The sequence below is a fragment of the Vidua macroura genome, chromosome 1 (genome assembly GCF_024509145.1).
Source record: "Vidua macroura isolate BioBank_ID:100142 chromosome 1, ASM2450914v1, whole genome shotgun sequence".
Classification (NCBI taxonomy): domain Eukaryota; kingdom Metazoa; phylum Chordata; class Aves; order Passeriformes; family Viduidae; genus Vidua; species Vidua macroura.
Genome location: NC_071571.1, coordinates 131961153 through 131985747, shown reverse-complemented (window position 1 = coordinate 131985747; position 24595 = coordinate 131961153). Strand labels below are relative to the sequence as shown.

Here is a 24595-nt window from a genome sequence, read left to right as displayed (position 1 = left end):
GGAGTTTATGGCTCTTCGTGTAACCCACAGAATCTCATTTTTGTGTGGGAGGAGCTCACCTCTCATGGGGATCCTCTGATATGTCACCAGAACTAAACTAATATTATATTATCTGTTACTTCCTACCCAGCTATTTACTCTGTGTGCAAGAATGTCATGGTTTTGATACCACAACCTTCCTGCCCTCTTTAACTCAAATTGGACCAAATCCAAGGGGAGTTCTGGCAGGACACACTGTACTCACATTTATGCACATACGGGGAGTATGAAGGAGTCTTGATTCCTTAGTGAGACAACCTAAAGTCTTAAGAAATTTCATGTGAATTAGCACGTAATCCCTATTATGGTGTGGAGAAAAAGAAACCCCAGCTTTCAGTGCAGCTCAGTTTAGCCCTGTTCTGTATTACACACTTCATCAGACCTGAAAAAATGTCTGTGGTTTTGGACAATGAACTAAAACCTTGAATTATCTTTTGGTCTTACTATGCAATAAATTATAGAATTTCCTGTCCTCTCCTCCATTTATACAGTATGATGAATCTGGGGAGTGGACTAAAAATTAACTTCTAGTCCTCTACAGAGAAAATTCTATTGTGACAGATTGATTGGACAGGAATTTGTGTATGTTTGTGCTTGGAAGACAATAAAAAAAATATTTCCATAGTCTTGAGGAAACAATCCCTTTTATTGTAGAGAAGTTTGTATACACAGATGCAATGTATTTACAACCAGCTTTTCTCAAACAGATGACTGCCTAATATCCTCCACAAATTTGTCAAGAATGAAAGAAAATAAGCTCAGAAGCCCAGCCAGCCAGCACAACACCCAAATTCACATTAATTCCTAAAGATACCTGTAATGAGAGTAGATGGCATTATTCAGAAAGGAAAAAAATAGGATTGTGACAAAGATCAGTGATAGATTTCAGGATTGGTTAATTCAAATGCATTGCTTAGCTTGATCTTACAGTAGATAAACCATGAACTAAAAATTTAACAAGCAGATGGGGACCTGCCTTTTGCCAGGGGTGTGGAAGAGACAGGCAGAAAGAGTCTGTCCTTTCCTTCCCTGGCCTCTACAAGAACAACTCCCATTTGCAATCTCTGTGAAAAAATTTGTTGGTCCTGTGTTCCCCTGGAAAGCTCTTTTCCAGAAAAAGTCAGGATAAGTTCCCCATTTCTTCAGTCGGCAGAATGGAGTCAATGCACTAAGGGTGAGAACAGGTGTCCTCCTCAGGAAGGGTGTGGACTCACATGCCAGCCCAGCCACAGGAGAGATGGTACCTTGGTATCTTTTGGTGCCCCCCCAAACTGTGACTCAGCTCTGCACTGCCCTTTACCTGGGGTGCTGTGCAATGGCACCAGCTGAGCTTCAGCCTGTACAATCGCCCCAAATGCCGAGGAGACAATGCAGAGGGAAACAAGGAGAGGTAGAGACACACATTATATTCCCTTTTCATGTTTCTTTTCAATTAAAAGTAGAAACTTCATCAAAACAAAAAGTTACATGTGCAGGAGGCACTTCTCTAGGGAAGAAACAAATACCTCACACAAACATTCATGGATGGATAACCCCCTGAGAAAGATTCTCAGTACAACCAGTTCAGTCATAAAAGGAATCTAATCCCCCAACACTGATGTATATGAGAAACAGACAGAACATATCTGCTAAAGCTCAAGGAAATTACATGCTTAAGTTTCCCACAGGTTGGGAACATGTCTCTTAGAATCTGCATAATTTAGTTTACACTCAGCAGAACATTGCGATATTTACAGGCACATTCCAATGGGAAAACATTTGCATGTTGAGTATGAAAGACACAGCTTTGTCACCTAATCATGGGACTTTAAAGCAGGATTTTGTGACTTCAAAATACTATTTGTGAAGTTAGTGGAGAGGAAAAAGGTGTGTAGGCAGAAAAGAAAATTATCAGAATTTGCTACGTTTCTTTTTGAGCATTAGAATGGTTTCAGGCTGGGACAAAGTGATTCTGTGTAGACCACAGGTTCTGGCTTGTTACACATAGAGTGTTTTGTCTACTGTCATTTCCCATACTTATCCTTCCCAATTAAATATGTTTCCCATTAGCCAGGTTGATGAAAACAGTGCATAAGACTAATTCTTCTTGCAGTCATCATCATCACTCATAGCATAGTAACTTCAAAAATACTTGCAGAAGAGGAATGAACTGGAATGTCACTTTTATTTTTGACTTGGTCTGTATTCTGAAGTTGAATATGGGCATCTGAGAAACATATTTGTAATGCTTTTGAAGTTTTACAAATAAAAAAAGTAAGTTACACTCTGAACCTGATTGAGAATGCAAAGTTCTATGTTCTCTAGCACTATATGTCAGATATGGTGGAAAAAGCTATTCAGTGACTACTGTAACCCTAGTGCTACCCAGAATTATTCTGAAACTAGTTCACTAGTTTCTGAAACACTACTGTAGTTGCAGCAAATTATTAAAACTATCTACAGAATATGAGTCATACATTTTAGGTTTCAATATGTCAGCAAAACAGCAAAGTGTAACCCACAGAGGTTATATCCTGGAAGTGAAATTATCAAACTATTGCTTCAATGTCTGTAAAGTAAAGCTATCCTCCCTAGGGACACAGCACTCTCACTTATGCTGACACATAAGGTGGTGGTGGATCTTTAGCAGCTCCATTCACAGGATCATCATATGGTGGTAACAGGACCTGCAGGAAAGGAAAAAAGCTTTTATTTTTAAAAAAGAAGTTAGAAGATAAAATTTACAGAAAAGAAAACCCCTAAGGCCTTGTCCACAACCAACCAATCAACCAAACAAGCCCCAAAACAACAAAAAACCCCAAACAAACCAACAAAAAAAGCCCCCCAAGACAAAACCCCAAACCAAAAAAGAGTAAATTATTAAGCAGGAGCAGAATAGTGAGGAAAATAAATAATATTTGCTTGAAGATCCTCCTTTTCAATATGTATACTGTTTTCATTATAAAAGAAAACATTATTTCTTCTCATTTCATAGTAACCCCAGTAACAGCTTGATTTCATCCATTCACTGCTGGTACCTGAATTTATTCAATCTGGCAGTGATAGTGGCTGCTCTTCTATGTTAAGAGTTCTAAACCTTGTCTCCTGGAGAAGTGCTCAAACGGCCAGAGTGAGAAAAGTCCCAAAAACCTCTCCTTCTGAGCCCTCCCTGGAATAGCTAATAATTATTTTGGAGTGGGGAAAAAGAAAGTAAATGGAGAACAAATTACCCAATGTCTAAATAAATCTCCAGTTTTACACCTCTGGAGTACTCAGCCATGAGAAGGAAGATCTATACTTCCAGAAGCATTTCAGTGAATCCTTCAACATCTGATAGCAATTAGGAAATTAGGACAGGTTAAGTCATATATCAACCCCATTCACTGGAGTCCAGGCAGCTTTCTAAGATATGGGAGATGCAAGTTAAGACCACACAGGGCAAAGGAGAGATTTGAACCAAGATTCCTTCTTGTTTAGGCAAGCATGCCAGCCATCATGCAATTTTTAATGGCACCTGCACTGACATTAGTTAGCTTGCATGTGAAAAGACAAAGGAAGAGTTGGTCTGTGAACCCCAGCAGGGACTGAAGATAAAACAGACGTCTGAACAAAGAATGAGTGTACGTTTCCTAAAATATCTCAATAAAAAGTAAGACTATCACTGAAGTGCACTGTGTGAGATACTTTATGCAGCTGATGATAAATTATTCATAATGGAATCTCCAGATTTATCAGCATCACTTCTTGGTCATTAAAGAGCATGTGAAGCAGATTGTCTAAATGTACATAAGGAATATCCATAGGGAGTTCTGCCATGAGAGGATTTCACCAATACTTATAGAAGTTGATAACCTGCCTTCTGCAAAAAAATATCCATAATCATTCCTTTTGGACCTCAACCACAACATATAAAATCAGTAGGAATTGTTCTCTAGACTTAAATAGACTTTGGAACAGACTTTTGTGGGATAGTTCCAAGTATTATTCACATTATACTCATGTGAGTTTACAAACATGCATTGATGACCATGTGTTTAAGTACATCTGTGCACATTAAGATTACAGAATGGCTACCTTGGCATCTTCAGCCCTTAATCAGAAAATTTCATTACTTAGAAAAGGAAATTGTCAGAGCCATTGCTCTTCATTAATACCATATGTTTGAGCTTGTAAATGCAGTATTTTATGCACTACACAATCTAAAAACACTCGTATTTGAAAAGCACTTAATAAATTATGTCACCTTTAAAGGTTGCAAGTATCTTATGATAATTTATCTAGTGAAATTAGGACAACATTTAGAATTTCAAATATATATTATTATAAAAATCATAAATATATTTTGCAGTGTAACCTCAGTAAATCACAATGCTAAAGCATGTTAACTGTGAAAAGCACTACAGTTGAAATCCCCTCCCTAGCACTGATCACTAGTTTAATAACAGGATTTATAGTAAAATCCTCACATTACTAAAAAAGCACTAGTTTCTCAAGTATACTGAAACATGTTTATTAGTTTATTATGACACAACATAATTAGTAATTAAATCTGATCTCCAGATGACTCTGAAAATGAATGAAGTTCCCTTTGTGAAGATATAGCTGTCTTACTGCACTTTTGTAATGCTAAGCCCCAACCTGTGATCCATTTCTTTCAGGTTCAGAGTCTGTTTCATCTGGTGCGAGAAGAAGTGACAGCAGTCATCCAAAGAGTTGTCCATCTTCCAGATGATAAAGATGAGCTGATAAATAATGGACAAGACTTCTTCCTGTGCTCTGATCCTCTTTTAAATCCATGTATCCTAAGACTACTGTGTTTACATCAGTATTATTACTTCAGCATTGAGGTTGCTGTTATTTTTCATAGGTCTCCTGGCTTGGAGAATTAATGATACGAGTGAACTTCTCCACTCCCTTCACTCTTGTATGAAACAAAATCTGTCTGGTAGGAGAAAAGTCTCCTGGTGAGGCTTTTACATCTTGGGAGGTAAGCACTCTTCTTCGTTCTGCAGACCCAAACCTCATATATGGGTCAATGGCCCTAAGGGCCCTCAGAAGATATTTTCTCATTAACAGTTCAAGAAGTGAGAGGAGATAGGAATGCCTGTAGAAGTTGGAATTGGGAGTGGGGCTGCAGCCGAGCCTCATCTCCAATGGGCTACAGCTGTGAAAAGCAGGTGACCAGTATTGAAACCAATGAGCCATGGAGTGCCCAGGTGCACTGACCAATCACTAAAGGGAACAGAGGGCACACAGATGCAATGCATGTAAGATAAAAAATATAAAAGGCTGAGCTAAAGAACAAGAAGGGCAGGCACTTGCAGCCTTCTGAAGTGATGTTACTCTGTATGGGTGAATGCTTAAAGCCTTCTGAAATTGTACAGTGACACTCTGTATATCATGGCTGTCTCAACTGTGACATGTGCTGTGACAGACAGCAAGGAGATAATGTATTGCTATGCCTCCAACACTAATGACCATTCAAGTGGGCAAGTTGGTACAGAACATTCCTGGAAAGGGGGGACTGTACATAGGTAGGGCAGTCCTTTTCTGAAGCCAGTTTTCCTGTTCTATGGTGACCACAGCACAAGTGCAGAAGCAGGGTTAAACAGTGGTCATATTCCTAGAGAGGACTGTGGACCACTAAGGACCCCAAACACCCCCTGACTCTTTTTGGGAATTCTCCATCAGAAAACTCTGTGTGCTCCATGGTGTTGCATCAGACACAAAGAAACTCCTCTTGGAAGGGATCTGAGTGCTCCTCTACTAACTTGAAGGTACATAACCTGACAAACTTTTTGGATTGCAGGTCCCCACCCTCAGTGGAACACAACCATTATTTTGACCACAGACATCGAAATTACAACAGTCAAATCTTGTCACTTGATCCACAGATGGCTATGTCTTTCTTCTCTGCTATCTGCTCTTAACCCTCCATCAATCCATAATGGTCCTTCAAACTAACTGAAAACCTTACAGGTTGGTTAATGGAAGCAGATAAGCATTGTGAATATAAATCAGCATAGATATTCAGGCAGTACATTATGGTCTCCAGAGACAGGAAATGGAAGCCAGTCACTGAGCCAAAGGGTGAATTCAGAAACTGGAAAAATAGAAACTCACTATTCAGTCTTATCTATGAATCTGATTAGAATGGATGCAATCTAAATTAATTGACAAAGTACAAAAAATATGTGCATATTTTAGGTACATGGTACCCCAAGGTAGAATCTCCACTCAGACAACTGAGGCCTTTTGTTTCCCAGGCATTACATTTTTGCGTTTCTTTGTTGTGAATTGAGAAAAATGTATGTTAGTTGCCTGAGTGCTGTGGGATTAATGTTTGCAGAGTGTTTTAGATTGTCACTTACAAGTTACTATAAAAATTATGAAGGCCACCCATTTTTTGGCACTCAGTGATCCCTATGTGAAGACATTCTGGCTTTTTTCAATAGACCAGCAAGCAAGTTTGGAAGATTCAGTTCAGAGTTCAGTTCTATAGCATGCCTGAAATCTAAAGGACAGAAGCTTGTAACTTCTTTCACAAGCCCTATAACTGCATTAATTTTATTTTAGAAGCAAGTACCATTTTAACCCCATCCTTTAAGGTGCAGCCAGATGTAACATTACTCGCTTGTTTGTACAATAGTCTGGTGTAAAAGCATCGCAGAGAGACTCTGAAATCAGAGCTCTAGGGGTCTCAAACCATGATGGTTCAAACCCACAGCTCCAATCTGCCATATGAATGCTCTAGATATAAGGTTTTCAGTTGGGAAGGGAGGGAGGGAAACTGGGGCTGCGTAGCCCTATGCTCAAGTGGGACAGGGAATGCTGAGTGCTGGGCTTAGTTCCCAGTAGCATTTATGCATTTTGTGATAAGCAGTCATGTATAATAGGCAGAAGTAATCCATAACTGACCCATAAGAAATCCTGTTCCTGACTTAGCTGGTGTCATCTGAGTGGTTTGGTTAATTGTATTACATAAGCATCTCTATTATAAAGCACATGATACAGGATGACCTTCTCTGAAAGAAATAATTACCAAATGAGTTTGCCAATGGCTATAACATATTCAGTTAATATAAGCATATGTCATTTCTTATTTTTTACATCCTAGTTAATCTGGTTTTGGAGAATAAGTTTTTTAAGGCATTGCTTAGAAATATATCTGAGAAGAAACACAGGTAAATACTTGTATATTTGAACAATTTGTAGCTAATCTTGTCCCAACAGTGTTTTGTTTGTTTCTTTCTTTCTTTGCCTGCTTTGGGGGGCATATTGCATTATTTCAATAATCACTCCATATCTGTGCAGCTGATTCCACATTTACTTGACCTTTCAGGAGAAAATGTTCTTTCTTCAGCATACGTGTAAGTTTTCTCATATTGCTGCAGTGCTTTCTGTTTGAACTCAAGCTCTTAGATCTCCCCTTTCTAAAGGAGATGTGCTCAGTTCTGTATGAGTAAAATAAAATATTTGATCAATTGGTTATTTCTGCATTCTCACCCAAACCTCACTGAACGCAACAGAAATCTTTATGTGTCTCCAGAGAGCTTTGGATTGCTTTTTCCAACAGCCATTTGTATTCTCCACTGGATGGAATGGTACAGTTTGCGCACAACAGCTTTGAGTTTGAACAGCATTCTGCTTGGCTGCTGTATGAAACATTTGGAAGTTCCCATGACAAAAAACCTTGTTGATGTCTTGTTAGAAACAAACACAACTCTAATATACTTTTATCCAACACCCACTAGAACTTAAATGCCAAAAAAAGCTATAGATTAAAAAGGTCTATGATAAGTACTGATGGTTATAGTGAGCATTCACGATGTTTTCTCAAACTTTAGTTTTTCAGTAAAAACACCTTTGCTTTATGCTGAAGGACTTCAGGTTACATCGCAGAGATGACAGGGACAGGTGACAATAAATAGTTGTGTGGAATTAGAGTCATTACTACTGCAAATTAATCCTAGTCCTGTTGCTATCATTTGGATCTCTGACAAATTGTTTCACTTTGCCTTAGAAGGATCTCACATTCATAAAACAGGTGTATTATTTGAAACTTCTTAAAAGATGTTGGAAACATCAAGACAGAGTCAAAACTCTCTTGGATGACACTTGGATATGACTGTATGAGACAGGTACTAAATTGTGGAAATATTTACAAATTAAATATGTATTTGCAGAAATTTCAGCCTATGCTTGAAATGTTTATCTCAAGCTCTTCACCACAGCGCTGTATGTACTTCATATAATTCTTCTGCAGAAGTGACCTTTGCATCTTAGTCACCCAAATCTTTAGGGAAGGCCAATGTGAATATGTGGGGAGGAAAAGAAAAGAGGGCAAAAGGAGCCCTTTGTTCCACACAGGTCAAATACAAAGTGTCAGCAGGCTCAGGCTGTATTGTCTGTTTATTAAAAAGAGGAGGGAGAGTTACCACAGGGTGAATAGTGTTAGATGGGAAGAATATGCCAGTGCTGAATGCAGCGCTGAAATACAGTCACCACATGCCTTTCCTAAAGCAGGGCACATTTTCTCCTTGATACAGCACAAGGCTGATGCATCAGGTTCAGAGACAACTGAACTGAAAGAAGAGGTTTTAAGCAGTACATGCCTAATTGCACCAGCCCTCTGCTTTGGGTTCATTTAATTTCAGTGATTCCAGCCATGGCCAACTACCGACCTGCACCAATCTGACACCACTGTGTGGTTTGGAGAGGGTTTAATGGTATGCAATCACATTTACTAATTTCATGTTTACTTCCCTGCTGTCCTGTCATTCACCCAGCCAAGAGCAGTGGAATTTCCTCCCACAGCTGTGGTGCTTTGAGGAGCCATTAACTGCAACCTAAAGCACGTTCAGCTGCAGTGAAGCAGCAGCCAGCCTACAAAGAGCTCTAGAGGGAAGGCTGCCATCAAGACCACCTGTCCCATTCAAGATAGTCCCAAATGTACTGCTGGGTTCTTGACTACACAGATGTTATGAAGATCACCTGGGGAAAACAGAAGATGTCTGTGTGCATACACAGCTATAGCCAGCTGATTGCTTCACTCTGTAGGCAGGAAAGGCTTAGAATAATTCTCTTTGCAATGTTTCCCAGTCAAGTTTGACAATGTGTTTTTTTTTTCTGAGCAGTCTGAGAGTACAAAGGAAAATGTAAAATTAAAGTATATTTTTTTTCTAAAAATTTTCTGAAATCCAGATCTCCTCAATTTAAGCTCTGTTTTGGAGACTCAAGCCACAAATTGGTAGCTATTTCCTTTAGTACTTTGTGTGACAATGAGCTCTGGATTATATGTAAATATCACTGATTATTTAATAAATTTTGTATTTTATTTGAAAGCAAATAAGCCTATTAATGTAGCACTTGTCTTATGTCCTGTACAAAATTTACTGAAAGCTATTAAATATAGTGATTTTATTCAGGCTGACCTTCAAAAGTTTTCAACGTTTCTCTGTGTAGGGAGAAAAGAAGTAGCATTTACCAAGAGTATCTGAAGAAATATGTTTTTTCTATAGTGAGTTTCCAAGAGTTCACAGAATCATAAAATATCCTGAGTTGGAAGGGACCTACAAGGATCATTGAAGCCCAACTCCTGGCCCTGCACAGGACCATCCCCAGGAGTCATACCATGTCCTTTAGAGCATTGTCCAAATGATTCTTGGGCTCTGTCAGGCTTGGTGCTGTGGTCACTTCCCTGGGGAGCTGTTCCAGCACCCAGCCAGCCTCTGGGTAGAAAACTTTTCCTGATATCCAATCTAAACTTACCCTGACACAACTTCAGGCCATTCCCACTGGTCACCAGAGAGAAGAGATCGATATCTGCTGCTACACTTCCCCTTGTGAGCAAGCTGTAAACCACTATGAGGTCTCACCTCAGTCTTCTCTCCTCCAGGCTGAACAGACCAAGTGACCTCAGCCACTCCTCATACAGCTTCCCCTCCAGACCCTTCACCATGCCTGTGGCCCTCCTTTGGACACTCCCTAATAGCTTTATATCTTTCTTATATTGTGGTACCCAAAAGTGCACACAGCACCCACCAGTGGGAGAAACAAGAAGTATTAAAACTAAATCCACTGAGAATTCAGTTTTCTATTTAATCCCTTAACACAAATTCACATTTTACACTGACTGTATAAAAAGGCTGGCAGTCTTCAGGAGAAAAGGGAGCTTTTTCCCAGTAGTGAAGAAAGAGGAATAATATTAATTCTGTGGTGAGATGAAGTCAGATGTTGCATACCAGGCAAGCACTGGAGACAGAAGTAGGGATTAGCTTTCAGAATGTTGCAATTAAGCACTTGCATGTAGGAAAACAGCTCTCCTGGATAAGTTAAAAGGTCTATCCAGATACAGTAGTAAGTGGTGGATGATAAAGAAACAGAAGTGCAAGATAGAACAATGAAAGAAATTTAGAAAGAGCAGTACAAGCATATGTAGTTAGAACTTGCCTAGAATATTCTCTAAACTGTCAGAAATTTGAATGTCAAGGACTTGCTGGGCTACTGGTCATTAAAGGAATTTTTCTTTCATTGATTTTTCTAGCCTGCATTTCAATCCATGCTGATGTCTAGCACTGCAATGTCCCCTGGTAAGCAGACCCACAGCTCTTCTAGGTGTTCCAAGAAGAAATACCTTTGGTTTGCTATGAAACCTGCCAGTAGCTATTTCACTGAGTGTCCCTTAGCTCTTTTCTAAGTCAGTGAGCACCCCCTCTGCCACTCATAACTCCAAAGACCTCTATTAAGTTCTGTCTTGTTCTGCCCTCTTTCATCTCACTAAGGATCCTTGCTCCCCTGCAGTGCAGTCCCCACTTACTTTCTTCATACTAAGAAATCCACTTGACAGTTTTGGGTCCAGGCTGAAGGGTCCAAGCCCAGGTATGTGAAAGGTGCTGGGAAGGTAGCTGACCTACATTTGAGCTCAGGAAAATGGCAAGGACTTTCACCCACCTGATCTGGACAGATGATCTTCCAGATGAGATCAACTGCCCTTTAGAAGCAATTCTTATAAGTAAATGCTTATGAATATTTGCTTCAAAGGTGCTTGTTTACAATGTAAATGGATGCTTTGGTCAAATGAGTCCAGTCAAAGCAAATGTTTCTGAGGAGGTAACAGGGCAATGTCTAAAAAACTGTTCCTATCTTTCTCTTTTTCTTTCTCCCTGTCCCCACATAAAAAGAGCCCTGAGTATAGGGCCAAAAACAAAGCTTCATATCTGACTCAAATCTTATCTAATATTAAATGAGGGACGTTTGACTTTGCTTCATACACCGATGCTGTTATGGTTTCATTTGGATGCTTTTGCTTGAAAAACCTGTCCAAAATATGCTAGTTAATTACTATTTAAGGATTTTATTACATGTTGTCTTTCAAATAAATCCCAAGAAATCTTCCTCTCAACATGGATAGGAAGTATTTTCATGTTTATATGTATGCATTTCCTTTAGAAACCACACTAGAACAATTACAGATGGAGTAACTGGAAGCAGAATAGCTCAGAGATAATTTATAACCTCATTCAGCAAAGAAGTAGGGTTCAGTGCTCCAAAATCATCTGTGCAAAGTTAGAGCTGGTATGGCTTTTCTTTGGCAAAACTGCTTGTTTATTCCAAGCCACCAGCTCTCCAAGACACTATTTAGGAAACTTTACATGAGTTTATGAAATTCTGTAATGAAGCAGCATGATGTTTTCAGCACTCCAGTTAGATGAATAAATGTATATATTTCTAGGATACAACAATATTTAGGGAGAGATTGTGATTACCCTTGCGTGGGAAGAAAATTGAATTGGGGAAGCTATTGTCTTCTTTCATCATGTGCAGCCTCATAAAAGTCATCCAGAATAATAGTGTAATTACTGTCTCCATTCAGAGGCATGGAGCAACAGCCCTCTTCAGGTCACAGATGTCTTTCCTACATCTTGGTCAGCCTCATACTGCTGCATCTCTAGCTGGACATCATGATTTTGTACAGGGAGAACAGCATTATTTTTTCAATTTTTCCTTATTTTTTTTTCAAAATGAGCATTTTCTGGATGAGCATGTGCTTCTCAGGGTATATTTATCTACAAGTCATTGGTGTTGAAGACATTGGAGCATACTTTGTGTAACAAATGGTTGATGTCTTGAGTGCAGAAAACTGTGAGAGAGCACTACTCTTTCAGTGGACGTTTTCATTACTAAACTACATTGTGTATTCCACTCAAGTGTTAACAAGACAGAAAGCTGGGTATAGCTCACATGGGACACCCAAATTGTTTAACAGGACTGATTATCTCCCAAAGAGTGTGGTTATCACAGCCATGCTTACATTACAGATGCTGCTGGAAAGGCTCCTGTCTGTATCAAAAAATCTATTACTGTTAGTAAATCACAACCATAAAGCACCTGTCAGCCAGAAACTCCCAAAAAACTTTTGCAGATCTAAATTTGGTGGATGAATACCCACTCAGCCTTGCTCTTTCTGAAGTTGAGCATCTGTCCCAGAGTTAATTTAAAGCAGACCTTGCTTTCCCCACTGCTCATAAGACAGAGGACCAAACCCACAAATGCTGTGCAGTTTGGAACAGACAGTCCTGAGTCCATAAAGAGTCCCAAGGGATGCTTGGGAAGAGTGCAATTGCTCTAAGGGAGCCACTAAAGTGAAATGAAATGAGACTTAAAGTCTGTAAGTTAACAGAAACCATTAACAACCACAGAAGGACAGGTCCCTTGACCACTGCCAAACACGGGCAGCTGGGTGCTCCTCCCTGGCAGGGAGCGAGCGTGGCCTCCAGGCGATCTCGGAGAGAACACAGCCACCCGCTGAGCCACCAGCTGTCACCGCTCCCCCCACCCTGCTGAGGGTCCTTCAGCATCTGACTGGTTTGTGGGGCTGGGAAAGCTTTGTCAGAGAGCCTTGAGGAGGGAGGGACTGGGATGTGTGAGGAGTTCCTCCTCTGCTTGGCAAAGGCTGGGGCTGTGCTGTGCTGTGCAGGGGGACGTAATGAGGTGACAGCAGATGAGGTAGTGCTGGAGCTGCAGCAGGACCACGCCTGGGGGAGCAGCTCTGCAGCAGGGCAGGGCTCCTGCACAGGCCAACTCTACAATATATGCTATAAAGCCCCAGCATGGCTTATTTCTGCTGGGACTCTGCCTCTCACACCCTGCTGCACCTCCCTGTTTGAGCAACACCTGCCTGAGCAAATTCTCACCTCCCCCTTCTGTCGGTGCACAGTGTAACTATGACTGGAGCCTGACCTGGAAAATTCACACACGGCTCAGCTTAACACCCATACATCCTGAGCAACAGGGATTTAAGTTGTCATTGACTTTTGCTGCACTGATATGTATCCTTGGAATTATACTGAAGATTTTGACTTGTGTTTTGAAGCCCAAAAAGCAGCAGCTGTCAGATGGTAGTGAATCAATCCCATTAGGATAAAAAGCACTAAAGAAAGAAACACAGCAAATTTATAAACACTGTCTTTTTCCTACATTGCAACATACCCAATTAGTGAACCCAAAAATATTTGGAAGATTTAAATTACACGTCCCCATTTCATGTCTTCTTTTTAATCTAATTATCAACACTGAGAACAGATTTGTCTGTTTTATTGTAAATCTCTCACAAATTGTCACATATTAGTTCCAAATTCCAATATGTCAACTGCAAATAAATACAGATTTACAATCTACTTAGGAAAATAGATAAACATGTATATTTTGAACATGTAATTTAACTCACAGGTAAATTTATAACTGTCATGACAAATAAAAATGCTTTGGAAATCTTATTTTTAAACTTAAGAGGGTATTTGCCCCAAATTGACACTGGTAACAGTCCATTCCAAACAGTACAGCTGGCTTCTGACAGCAGCTACCTAATAATAGTTGAGACCCATACAAGAAGTGTAATTAGCCTATAGCACTAAGCAACAGAGAAAACAGGCAGCATGAAGTAATTTTGACCACAGGAAATGCTGGATTTTAATTTTAAAAATCTTCCATAAACAGGGAAAAAGTGGAAGCAAGAGCTGAATATAGACGGCAAGATGAAAAGTTAAAAAAATAAAGGAGCAATCTCTTCGCTAAGATTAAAGGCCAGCTGACAAGGCACGGGACTTCACTGCAAGTAGAATATGAAATGCTGGAGCAGCTGAAGAGCTGTTTGTTGGCAGATGCAGATTGTCATGATACTTTGTGCAATTCAGAATCAAACAGAAGAGGAAGAACTGCACATGCGGCACGTGCATACTACCAAGATGTGAATGGTGGCATCCATGTGGATCTTGAGCCCTTTGAAGATTAAAAAAAATTCTCATTGAAGAAAATGCTTGTGTTGTTATGTTTGCAAAGTGCAATTCTGAAGAAAAACAGCTCCAGCATTTAAACCACATTTCTAGGTCTCATGTAGACTATTACATTGGATTACTAATGAACCATCCCCTTTACTTATTGCACTGGGTAGTTCTACTTATATCCTTTATTTCTTGTCCCTGATTCTTCTTCCTCTTCTCTATGCCCTGCTTTACCTGCTTTTCCTCTAGCAGCTTGATCAGACAGTTTCCAATAAGGAAGGTCAAAGGTCCTTTTCCTGGACTCCATTGGAGGCCCTGAATGGACTCAGAGAGTGAGTCACACCAGGGATATTCATTTGTGGTGTCAGTTCATTTGAAAATATTTCCCTGGTTACTATTCACTGCAGAAAGATATTTGTAGTCAAGTGGCCCAGTAACAGTTTGTGGCACACAAACTGCCACAAGACCAGCTACCTTCTGAGAATTTACAAGTTTGTAGGATTTTTATGGAAAACAATTTTAAAGCAGAATTTTACTTTGAGATGTCTTCTACTCTGACACATACCATCCCAAATCTGGCTCAGCAGCTGGAAACCACAGGTTCCAAAGCACTTATCAGAAATAAGAGCTCTTGCTATGGTTTATCTGTCTCTGGGATCCATCTCACGCTTCAGTCTCTTTAACCAGCATGAGTCTAAGGGTCCTTCCCTCTGTCCATAGCCAAATTAATCACCAAATTAATAACACAATAATACAAAGAATGGCCCTTCCAACTTTACCAAAGCATTTCTTCTTCTGCTCAGAGAAATCATTCAGCAGGAATGAAAGATCTAACTCTACACTTCTCAAATGGGTCTCCTATTGCTTTGAGCAAGGGAAAGCAAACAAAAGTGTTGACCAATTAATTACAGGCTACTTAGCTGAGGTCATGTCTGCAGAGGGAATATATCTACATTTTTTTTTAAAAAGTAACTTATTAATCATTGTGGATAAGTCTATGTAAGATAAAATTTATTGAAACTATTTCATAAAGCACATAAAGATCCAAATTCCAGTTTGAAGAGAGATTTACAGCTTTACATTTTATCCCCACTGGCAGCATGACCAGAGATGAAACTTCCATTGAATGGCTTCAGCGAGAGTTAAAAATAAACAGACTGAAATCCCCTGGCTGTCCAAGAGCACAATAGAGCTGCTACTGCTCCAGAGAACAAATGTCTAACTTTGGGTTATCTTTTGCACCTGTACACTAGCAATTTTTCCAAACTGGATGAACATTTCCATGGTATGACTGTGACAGTTTAAATCTGTGTGGAAAACTACCCTTTATCCATGGTGCATTTGAGAAGCTGGCAGGAAAAAGCAATCCCAGATTGGGAAAGTGGAAAAAACAATCCTCAGGTTACTATGGATTGGGAAAGTGGGACAAGCAATCCTCAGATGACTGCAGGGGAGCCACTTTAATGCCATGACAAAACCTCCTACAGACACCTCCAGAAACTGAGGGGAGAGAAGTATTGAACAAACACTTAGGAGGAGGGAGATCCTCCACTTAGGAGGATAGAGATCCATATTCTCAAGAGACTCTGTTGTGACTAAGGTACACAGCTGGATTCTCAGGTTCTCAGGAGCCTAAGAGTGTCACATCTTCCCCCTGTCTGGGGTCCAGGCCATTCCCCTGCCCAGCATCAGCTGGCCCTCCCATGTCATAACACAGTCTGTCGATGGAGCTGAGCCAGGCATATTCATGTGGTGTCAAATTTTGATCAAAGGTCACAGAAGGAGGCTCTCTCATCTAGTGAGCAGCAGGAGTATCCCATTCACAGCCTGCAGCAGGAGGAGGCATATTTGCTCCAGATGGCACACTTGCAAAAAGGATGGCTTAAACCACTACACTGAGTGACAAAAATCAGATTATCTGGTAGCCGATAAAAGGTTAGTTACAGATCAGATCTATGAGCATTATTTATAAGAACCAGTTTGACCAGGGGAACTAACTGGAAATTTCTGTGCTGAGAACAACAGAGCAAATGGGTAGCATGAAGCAATGAAGCAATTAAGCAATTCAGACTACAGGACGGATTTTAAGACAAAATCCTTCTATATAGAGAAGAAAACATCCAGCTCTGGGGGGTCTTATCATAAGCAGGACATGGACCTGTTGGAGCCAATCCAAATGAGGGCCACAAATATGGAGAAAAGGAGGCTCCAGGGAAACCTTGTAGCAACTTTCAGTATCTAAAGGGGCTCTGCAGAAAGCTGGAGTGGGACTTTTCACAAGAGAATGTAGTGATAGGACAAGGGAAAATGGCTTTAAACTGAGAGTAGGTGTAAATTAGATATTAGGAAGAAATTCTTTACTGTGAGGGTGGTGAAACACTGGAACAGGTTACCCAGGGAAGCAGTGGGTGACCCATTCCCCAAAGTGATCCAGGCTAGGTTGGATGAGGCTTTGAGCAGCCTGGTCTAGTGGAACGTATCCCTGCCCATGGCAGGGAGTTTGGAACTAAATGATCTTGAAAGTCCCTTCCAACCCAAACCATTTTGTGATTCTATGATTCCACAATACTTAAATTTTTTACTTTAAACTGTAGCAATCATGCCCAGTCTCATATTTAAGTTTAGATTTTTGTTTCCATTTGTACAGATTCTTTTAGCTAATGCTGATGACAAGTACATATCAAAAAACATCCCTGAAGACGAGAACGTACCCTGAAGGTATGATCTGCAGCTCTGTTGGAACTCAGGTAGCAGGTTTGATTCTAAAAATGACATATTTATTTCAAAAAAGAGGGCAGAGATTGACTCATATTTTTTAAGAAACTGGTAGCTCATGATTTAAAGGCATATTGGTATGAAGAAGCCCTGCTGAAAGAAGTTTTCCAGAATTCATAAAAATAAAAAACCATCATTTTAATACAAAAGTACACTTGAATGTTGGGAGAATATTACACAATTCAACAGACTGTAGTGACCTATCACAGCATTTCAAAATTTTGTAAGGTTTCCTCAAGAGCTCTAAACTCTCAGAGGTCCCCAGTATTTCACTTTCAAAGCCCTATACTTTTATGTTTCATTTTGAAACCATTTTAAACCAACAGTGTTGGACCTACATTTTTTTAGTCATGTGGAAAGGGGGGTTTGTGTATGTTTAGGAATGCAGACATAGATGCAGAAAAAGATAACCTTCTTAAGTCTGTGATTTCAGGGGGTGAAGGGAGGGAAGAACTGTCTTCTGACTCACAGTGCAGAATGATGGGGATTTAACCCCACATACCGTCGTTCCTTCTGAAGCCCAGTAAAGAGCAAAAGAAAGAAAGAGGCTGCTCAGGAGCACATCACTCCTTTTTCACAGTGCTGACGCACTGGGCTGGTGGGTGCTCATGGAGCTTGTCAGGGAAGGATGTGAAAGAGATGGATAGGGAATGAGTCACCTAAGGGTGAAGGTGCTCAACCTGACTAGAAAGAAGTAGTCAGACATGGGTTTGAATGAAGCTTGCCTCCACCTCAAATACATAATTCAAAACCCAGGCTGTTAGTACTCTCCTCTTGCCTTTCTCCTGAGCCTTTCTGTACTCAAAAACAGGAATTTTTGAGTGCTTTTTTTTTTTTTTTTTTTGGTTAGCTAATAAATTCCCAAACAGCTCTTCCTCATTTAATGTCATCTTACTGAACTTTTTTAGAAAGATGCATCATACCTTACAGGAACAGATTCTCACCTTATTAAAACTAAAGAAGTGTAAATCCTGCGGAAGGAAGAAGAGTCCAATGGTCAGAGCCCTAGCTAGGAATGCACAACCTTGCTCACAACCTGCTTTTGCTTTAGATGTCTTCTAAGAGCAAAGCAAAGTTAAATTAAAGGCTCAGTCCAACAATGTCATCTGTGAATGGGATAAAAGGGTTTCCTTTTCTCACAGAAACATTTGGTAATTACCAAATACAAAAGTACTGAGAAGAGCTTTGGTAGCCAGGCATCTCTAAAAAAGTCTTTTGTTTTATGAAGGCAGCAGTGAAGCAGGTGGTTTTAGTGTAACTTTTAAAAAATAAGTTTAGTTTCCCAGATAATCTAGCTGACACTCTCCCACTGCTGAGCCTGCTGGCTCTGTGGGTTGTAGAGTTAACAGCGTTTGAAGCTGAGTTACAATTACCTACAGGCTGAACAAAAGAGCTATCAAAAGTATTTCATATAAAATTCCTCATTTTATTCAAAGTAGATTCCAATACAGAAAATGGTAATACTTCTTAGCTCTCAATAAATCCATGTTTTTATTCTTAAATGTCCTGGTTGCCAGCTGTGATCATAGTCTATAAAACTTATGATTTTCTTAAAGCTTCGGGTAGAGAAGACAAATAACTATGCAAGAGTTACATCTTTCATGTAAAAGTAGTGATGGGTTTTCTAAGCCCTTGTGGCTGCACGGGAATCACTCATTCCAAAGGATTATAGCTGACAGTCTAAAACCTCTGTGCGTGGAGACCACCCACAGTTAGGAAAACCTGAGGAAAGCAATCCTGGGATTTTACCCAAATGATCCAGAGGACCAGTTTGTGCTGCTCTCATTCTGTTATGTAAATGGTGTAAAGAGCCTTGTTAAATCAGCCCTGGGTCACCCCAGGGGCTGACCTGGCACAGAGCCCCCAGAGTGTAGCTTGGGTGGAACTGAGCAGCTCCATGGCAACACCACTGCAAACAGAACTGGCTCTTTTCCAGAGACCCTTTCCTCCCGTAGTCCTTCAGTGCCTTCTGCAAAAAGCAAGACATTGCTTAGCAATCTGTGTCTTGCACATGTGCATCATGTAAGCACTAAACTACTATAAAGTGAACCTATGCCTTCCATATTTTGAGGTTAAAATCTGTCTATTAATTTCTTTCATGACAATCTTTGTTTCATTTGGTCTCCTTACCATACAAACCCCATCATGCACTGGGAAATGAATCACTGAACTTTTGCTGCCTTTTAGCTCCTCTCTGTGAGTTTGTAAAGCACTACACCAGATGTTAAGTGTCCTAAATCACAATTTTATAGATAAATCAGAATTTCACAGCAGGTGTAAACCATAGAATCCTTGAGTCCTAATCAGTCCCTCCACAGTCCAGATCATCACACAGCTAGAGAGCTCAGGACTCTCAGAACACAGAGGGTCATTCCTGGGGTTTATACTGATATACTGATAAACTTTATAATCTGATAACACAGATTCTTTAACAGATATTATGCATAAAATAACACCAGCATTTTAGCAATAGATGTGATTTGCAACCATTGCACGCCAGTCCCCAGAGTTTTAAGTCCAAACATCAACAACAGATGAGGACAGCCAAAGGAATTAAGGCAGTTAACTAAAGAAATATAAAGTAAAATAAAAATAAAATAAAGCTTTTAAATGCATAACATTACACAGATGTTTGCCATCTACCATCCTTACCGCAGTGTCATTGGTGGTAATGTACACCAACACATCCGAGTTGTTTCTGCCATTGATGTATCGGTAACAGTTCCACACACAGCTTATCAAGTAACCCTGCAAAGAAAAGGGATTTATTACCCTGTGCAGAAAATAAGCCATGGATGTTTTTCTGATAGAACATTTCCATTCTTTATAAATACTAACATCAGCATGATAGAAGTGTGGGACAGTCACCTCCCTGGTTGCAGTGACTGTGAGAATGTCTGGGGGCTCTGTAAGTAATCCAGTGTCATTCCTCATACTGATAGCATTGGGGTTCTTTGGAATTGGGAAGGTTCTGGGGAGACCTTACTGTGGCTTTCAATATATAAAGGGGGCTTATTAAATCAATATATTCCATGTGACTGGAATGGTCTGGGGTGCCTGACTAGAGAAAATTGCCAAAGTAAAAGCTTTTATTGACATTCAAAGTTATTTCTGACATTTTAAACATTGTTAAAAATACTGCTTTTTTTTTTTTACACTGGAAAAAAAAAAACTGTAATAGCTGCAACAAACCTACTGCAAAGTCATAAACTTCACTGGTTTTCTTCTTGGAGCTTGGGTACTACTGCTTCCTGTCAAACAACTACTTGTCTCTACTTTTTTAACTGGTTGGGCAAAATGCTCATAGCCCATGAGGGAGATTCCAGTTTGGGCAGCAGAGATGAGCAAAGTGACTGGAAGGAAGAAGCAGGAAGATATGGAGAAGCTGGAGTCAGATCTGCAGCATGTCAGTAACACAGCTGGCAGGATTAAAGCAGTTCTCTCTGGAGCTTTCTGCTTCCCATTGTTGGAGGTTAGAGTTTTTCCTTTTGTTTGCTTTCAAACAAGACACCCATGTAATCACACATGATGGTGATGAGGAGACCTTTGTGTTTTGATAGTGCCCAACTTATATTTTTACTTAGTAGGTCTGCACAGAATTCTTCCATAAACCTAACACATGCAGATTAAACTGCCAGCACTGAATTTGCATGTGTGTCTCACTGAGTGAGTCATACTTTTGTGACTCACTTGCACTGATGGCCTTCCAAAAGCCTCTTATCCCTTTGAGCTGCCCTGTGCTTCCTCTGTCTCCAGAGCTGACACACATGAGCTGTGTTTTTCAGGATGCCACGTGACTGACTGATGGCTTGCTTGCAAATCAGGAAGTTTTTTTTTGCACCAGGGCTGAGCTGGCTAAAATCTGGTAAATTTGCTTCCTCTTTTTTCTAAGCACCTTACAGACCCTGAATTGACTTGCAACTGTTGCAGACTTTGACAATACTTTTGGCCATCAAATGGGGAGAGCAAAAGGCTTCTGGAGTGAGCTAAATCCCAAGGGAAGGTTAGACAGGCTCTGCAGACCAAGCTGTGGGCTGTGCAAACCTACCCCAGGCTAATGAAACAAGTAAATAAATGCACATACATGGAGAACTGCACCTTTTCCAGAATTAAGTAAAACGTCATTGTTAATTTAAAGTGGTAATAAGTAGTTCACTAGCTTTCAGTGCTCAGATACTATAGCCTAGGAAAGGCATAAGAGCCAATGCAGAACAGACACTGAATATAGTACACTTCTGTGGGGACACAGCCTGTCTTTATAAGAAACGCTTTACATTAAGCCTACCTATTTGCAAGACTATTTCTATACCGCTTCTGTCAAAATCCAAAGTGAGGGAAGCCCTGTTTTGGATAATACAAGCCTATCTGGGAGAAGCTAGTGGGAGATTTATTTTTTAATGCTCCCATTCCATGTGGTGAACAAAACCCACTTTACCCCACAATGAACCTCTACAGCTTTCCCAGCTCTGAACCCTAGCTCTGCATGTACAAGCTGTTTCTCGTGGGTCAGGTCTGTCCCTTGAATTAAGGAGGTCATCAGCCAGCACACACCAAGGAATTGGCCCCGAGACACTGACCAACCCAGGGGGGAGAGTGGCAGCAGCTCGGAGCATGTCCTTGTCCAAGTGCTTTGGACATGTGCTGCTGGCCTGCAAACCATGAGTCATAGAAACTTGTTTTCTTCAACCTGTAATCTTACTTAGCTCATTCTGAATAATTATTTTCTACCAATACTGCTGCACTGTTAAATGGGGCTCCTGATTCAGTTACCAATTTTCTTTCCTGAAAGACTTGGCTGAGGTTTCAAATACTGCTTTAAAATGTGTGGCTGGACACACAGTATATAAATATATTGATTTTTATCTCAGAAGACTAATGTTCACATTTGAAACTGGCCCTAGATAAAAGGCCTGAACTCCCTCAGCCAAATCCACCCTGAGTGGATTTCCTGCCCACCACAGCACAGACTGGTGACAGACAGTGACACTTTTTGGGGGAGGCAGCCCCAGGCAACCACCACGAGAAAGGTGTGTAAAAAGGCTGAATGTAGAAACAGGCACCGTGCCTACTTCTAGCCAGCTTCCAGTCTTCCCCTTTGGATGGTGGGAAATTACTTGAGACCCTAAGGATCTGAAACCCACAAAACTTTGTCACACTGTCTCTTGCTGTTGCAGACACACTCGTTCAGTTGCATAACAACAGAAATGAACTGTGCTCATCAGATGCCTGACCAGAAGACTGACCAGCATCTTTGTGGAAATTAGAGGTTGTTGTATTGTGATGCTTCCTGTAACACAGCAAGGGAAAGTCTGTGCTGATCTGGGTCACAGAAGCCCTCTGGGTAACCCCTCACTGGCAGCAAGTGCAGGGTGAAAACCACAAACCAACAGAGCCCCCTCAGGTTAGCAGATGCCTGCACTGAATCCCATTTGACTCCCCAGCTGCTTTGAATTTTCTGTTTACAGAGCTGGGATGGGCTTCAGTAACTGGTGAAAATGAGATAAAGTTTTCTACACAAACTGAAATTTATATGAAGATTTCAAAGGGATGCTAATGGCAGACCAGTTGACCACATGTATTTCCCATGTTGGTGTTACAGAAAGAGAAACAATGAGTTGCTGTGATGATAAAATCTGGAATTAAATCCATCTTCTCAGCACGCTAGAATGTGTATCTTGTGAGTATAAAAGGGTTGTATAAGAACAACTGCTTAGAACTGAAAGAAATGGTGTAATTGGAAAGAATAATATTAAACCAAATCACTGGTCTGCAACACTTTATACGGCACCTTACAGGGCCAGGACATCAGCTGTTGGCTCAGTCACACACACTGAGGTATGCAATTTAAAGCAACTGACCCCTGTTTTAGAGATTATTCTCCCATAAGTATCCTGTCATCATCAGTGCTGGGACTTGTCCTAGGCTTTTGTGGAACAGGGGACAACCTCGTGGCTATGTACTGGCCATTCCTGGGAGTGGGGATCAGAGCTTGGCTGTTGGGGCTGTGCTCATAGTCCCAGGTGCTGCCCCATCAGCCCTGCAGGAAAGCCACAGATGCCAGGTGATGTGCTGCAGGTCAGGGCTACCCCTGCCAGGAAGAATGCCCTTGGGCTGAGATGCCAAATCTCTCAGGGTGAACACAGAACTTCATTCTTATCCTTTCCCATCTGCTGAGGACACCAGGACATGCAGAGTGGTCTCATCTCTGGGCTCAATAACTTGTACATGCAGCTTACAGGCATATTATGGAGAACAGTGCTAATACTCAGTTTGCTGAAGACCAGCCTGTCTCACTGAACTGGAACAATTTTTGGCTGCTCCACTGGCAGCTACCTTTTCCTACCTACTGTTCAGAAAGAAAAAGGCCAAGGAAGAGGCCATACTGTGAAGCTGCAGAGTGCTTGGGCTTCCCTGGGGAAAAGGTTTAATCTGCTATGTTTGTACTCATTTGAGCTCATTTGTGCCTAAGGAGCTTCCCCCTGTTGAAGCTTCAATTGTTCTGTCTCAGAAGCTGGGGTTGGCTAGAGGAAACTAAGGCTCTCTTCTCCAAACCAGCTGCAGAGGACACGATTCAAAAGTCACTGTGCTGGCTATATAAAATTTGAAGTCCTGTGTACATGTATATACATATATTTCTGCTGATAGGAAACATCTATGTTTCATTGTATGCAACTCCAGTTCAGTTTCTAGACAAACACAGTGAATGGAATAAAATGTTTTGGTCTACTCTGAAAAGTGTTCTGTGTGAAACCACCTGAAATTCCCATTAGGTGCTTCAGATGCAAGTAAATGATAATAACTAAAAAGACAAATGCTTGAGTGTGGTTAGCTGGCTTTCTTACCACCCTCTCTTTTTCACAAACCCATGACTGCAAAACACAAACCCATCTAATACAGCATCTAATACTGCATAATCTTGCTTTCTGCTCAGTAATCTTCTCTGAATGTAGCTTCACCCAAAACAAAAGTGTCATAGTACCAAATATTTCTGAGGAATTCAGTTTTGTATTTCCCACCAGTTGAATGCAGCTTTTCCTACTGTTGCTTTTCCTAGGTCACAATGTTTTGGTTCCTCTCCCTATTTCTAGTTGAACTCCAGAGGGAGAGGAGGCATATTTTTTTATACACAGTACCTTTCTAGTTTCAATATATAAATGTGGTACCATCTGTTAAGTCTATCAGAGATGAAATGTGATGCATCTGTGTGTGTTCAGCTTTTATTTGATGGAGCAGATTCTGTAAATCTGCATTGCAGCTCTTCTGGAAACGTAAGAAATTCAAATGAAAATGCTAACTGTAATTTAGCATGTGTTTCTGTGTAAGTCACATTTTTTGTGACTCATTTATATGATAATACATTGCTAGAATGAACATTATATGAGCCACACATACTCTTGGAAAAAACATGTTTCACCACTTAAAATGAGTCTTTGGTACTAATGATTTCTTAGGTTTCTTGTCTCTGTAGTAAGCATTTTTGCCATTCCAATTTAGTTGCCTTTTTTTTTTAATAAGCTTGA

The 24595-nt window shown here is 40.5% G+C and overlaps 1 protein-coding gene across 2 annotated transcripts in view; it reads right to left on the bottom strand.

Annotated features, from left to right (window-relative positions):
- Positions 1-666: 666 nt before the first annotated feature.
- The window catches only part of LAPTM4B (lysosomal protein transmembrane 4 beta), a 59263-nt gene continuing 35334 nt past the window's right edge, over positions 667-24595 (bottom strand). Inside the window, exons 6-7 of one of the 2 annotated variants that reach the window (XM_053996805.1) lie at positions 19728-19823; positions 667-2705 (exon numbers count right to left, since the gene is read on the bottom strand). In XM_053996805.1, the coding sequence (XP_053852780.1) occupies positions 2631-2705; positions 19728-19823 (171 nt within the window). In that variant the 3' untranslated portion in view covers positions 667-2630. Of the gene's footprint in view, positions 2706-13636; positions 14299-19727; positions 19824-24595 lie in introns of those variants that run through there. The other variant, XM_053996816.1, reaches the window with a different exon arrangement.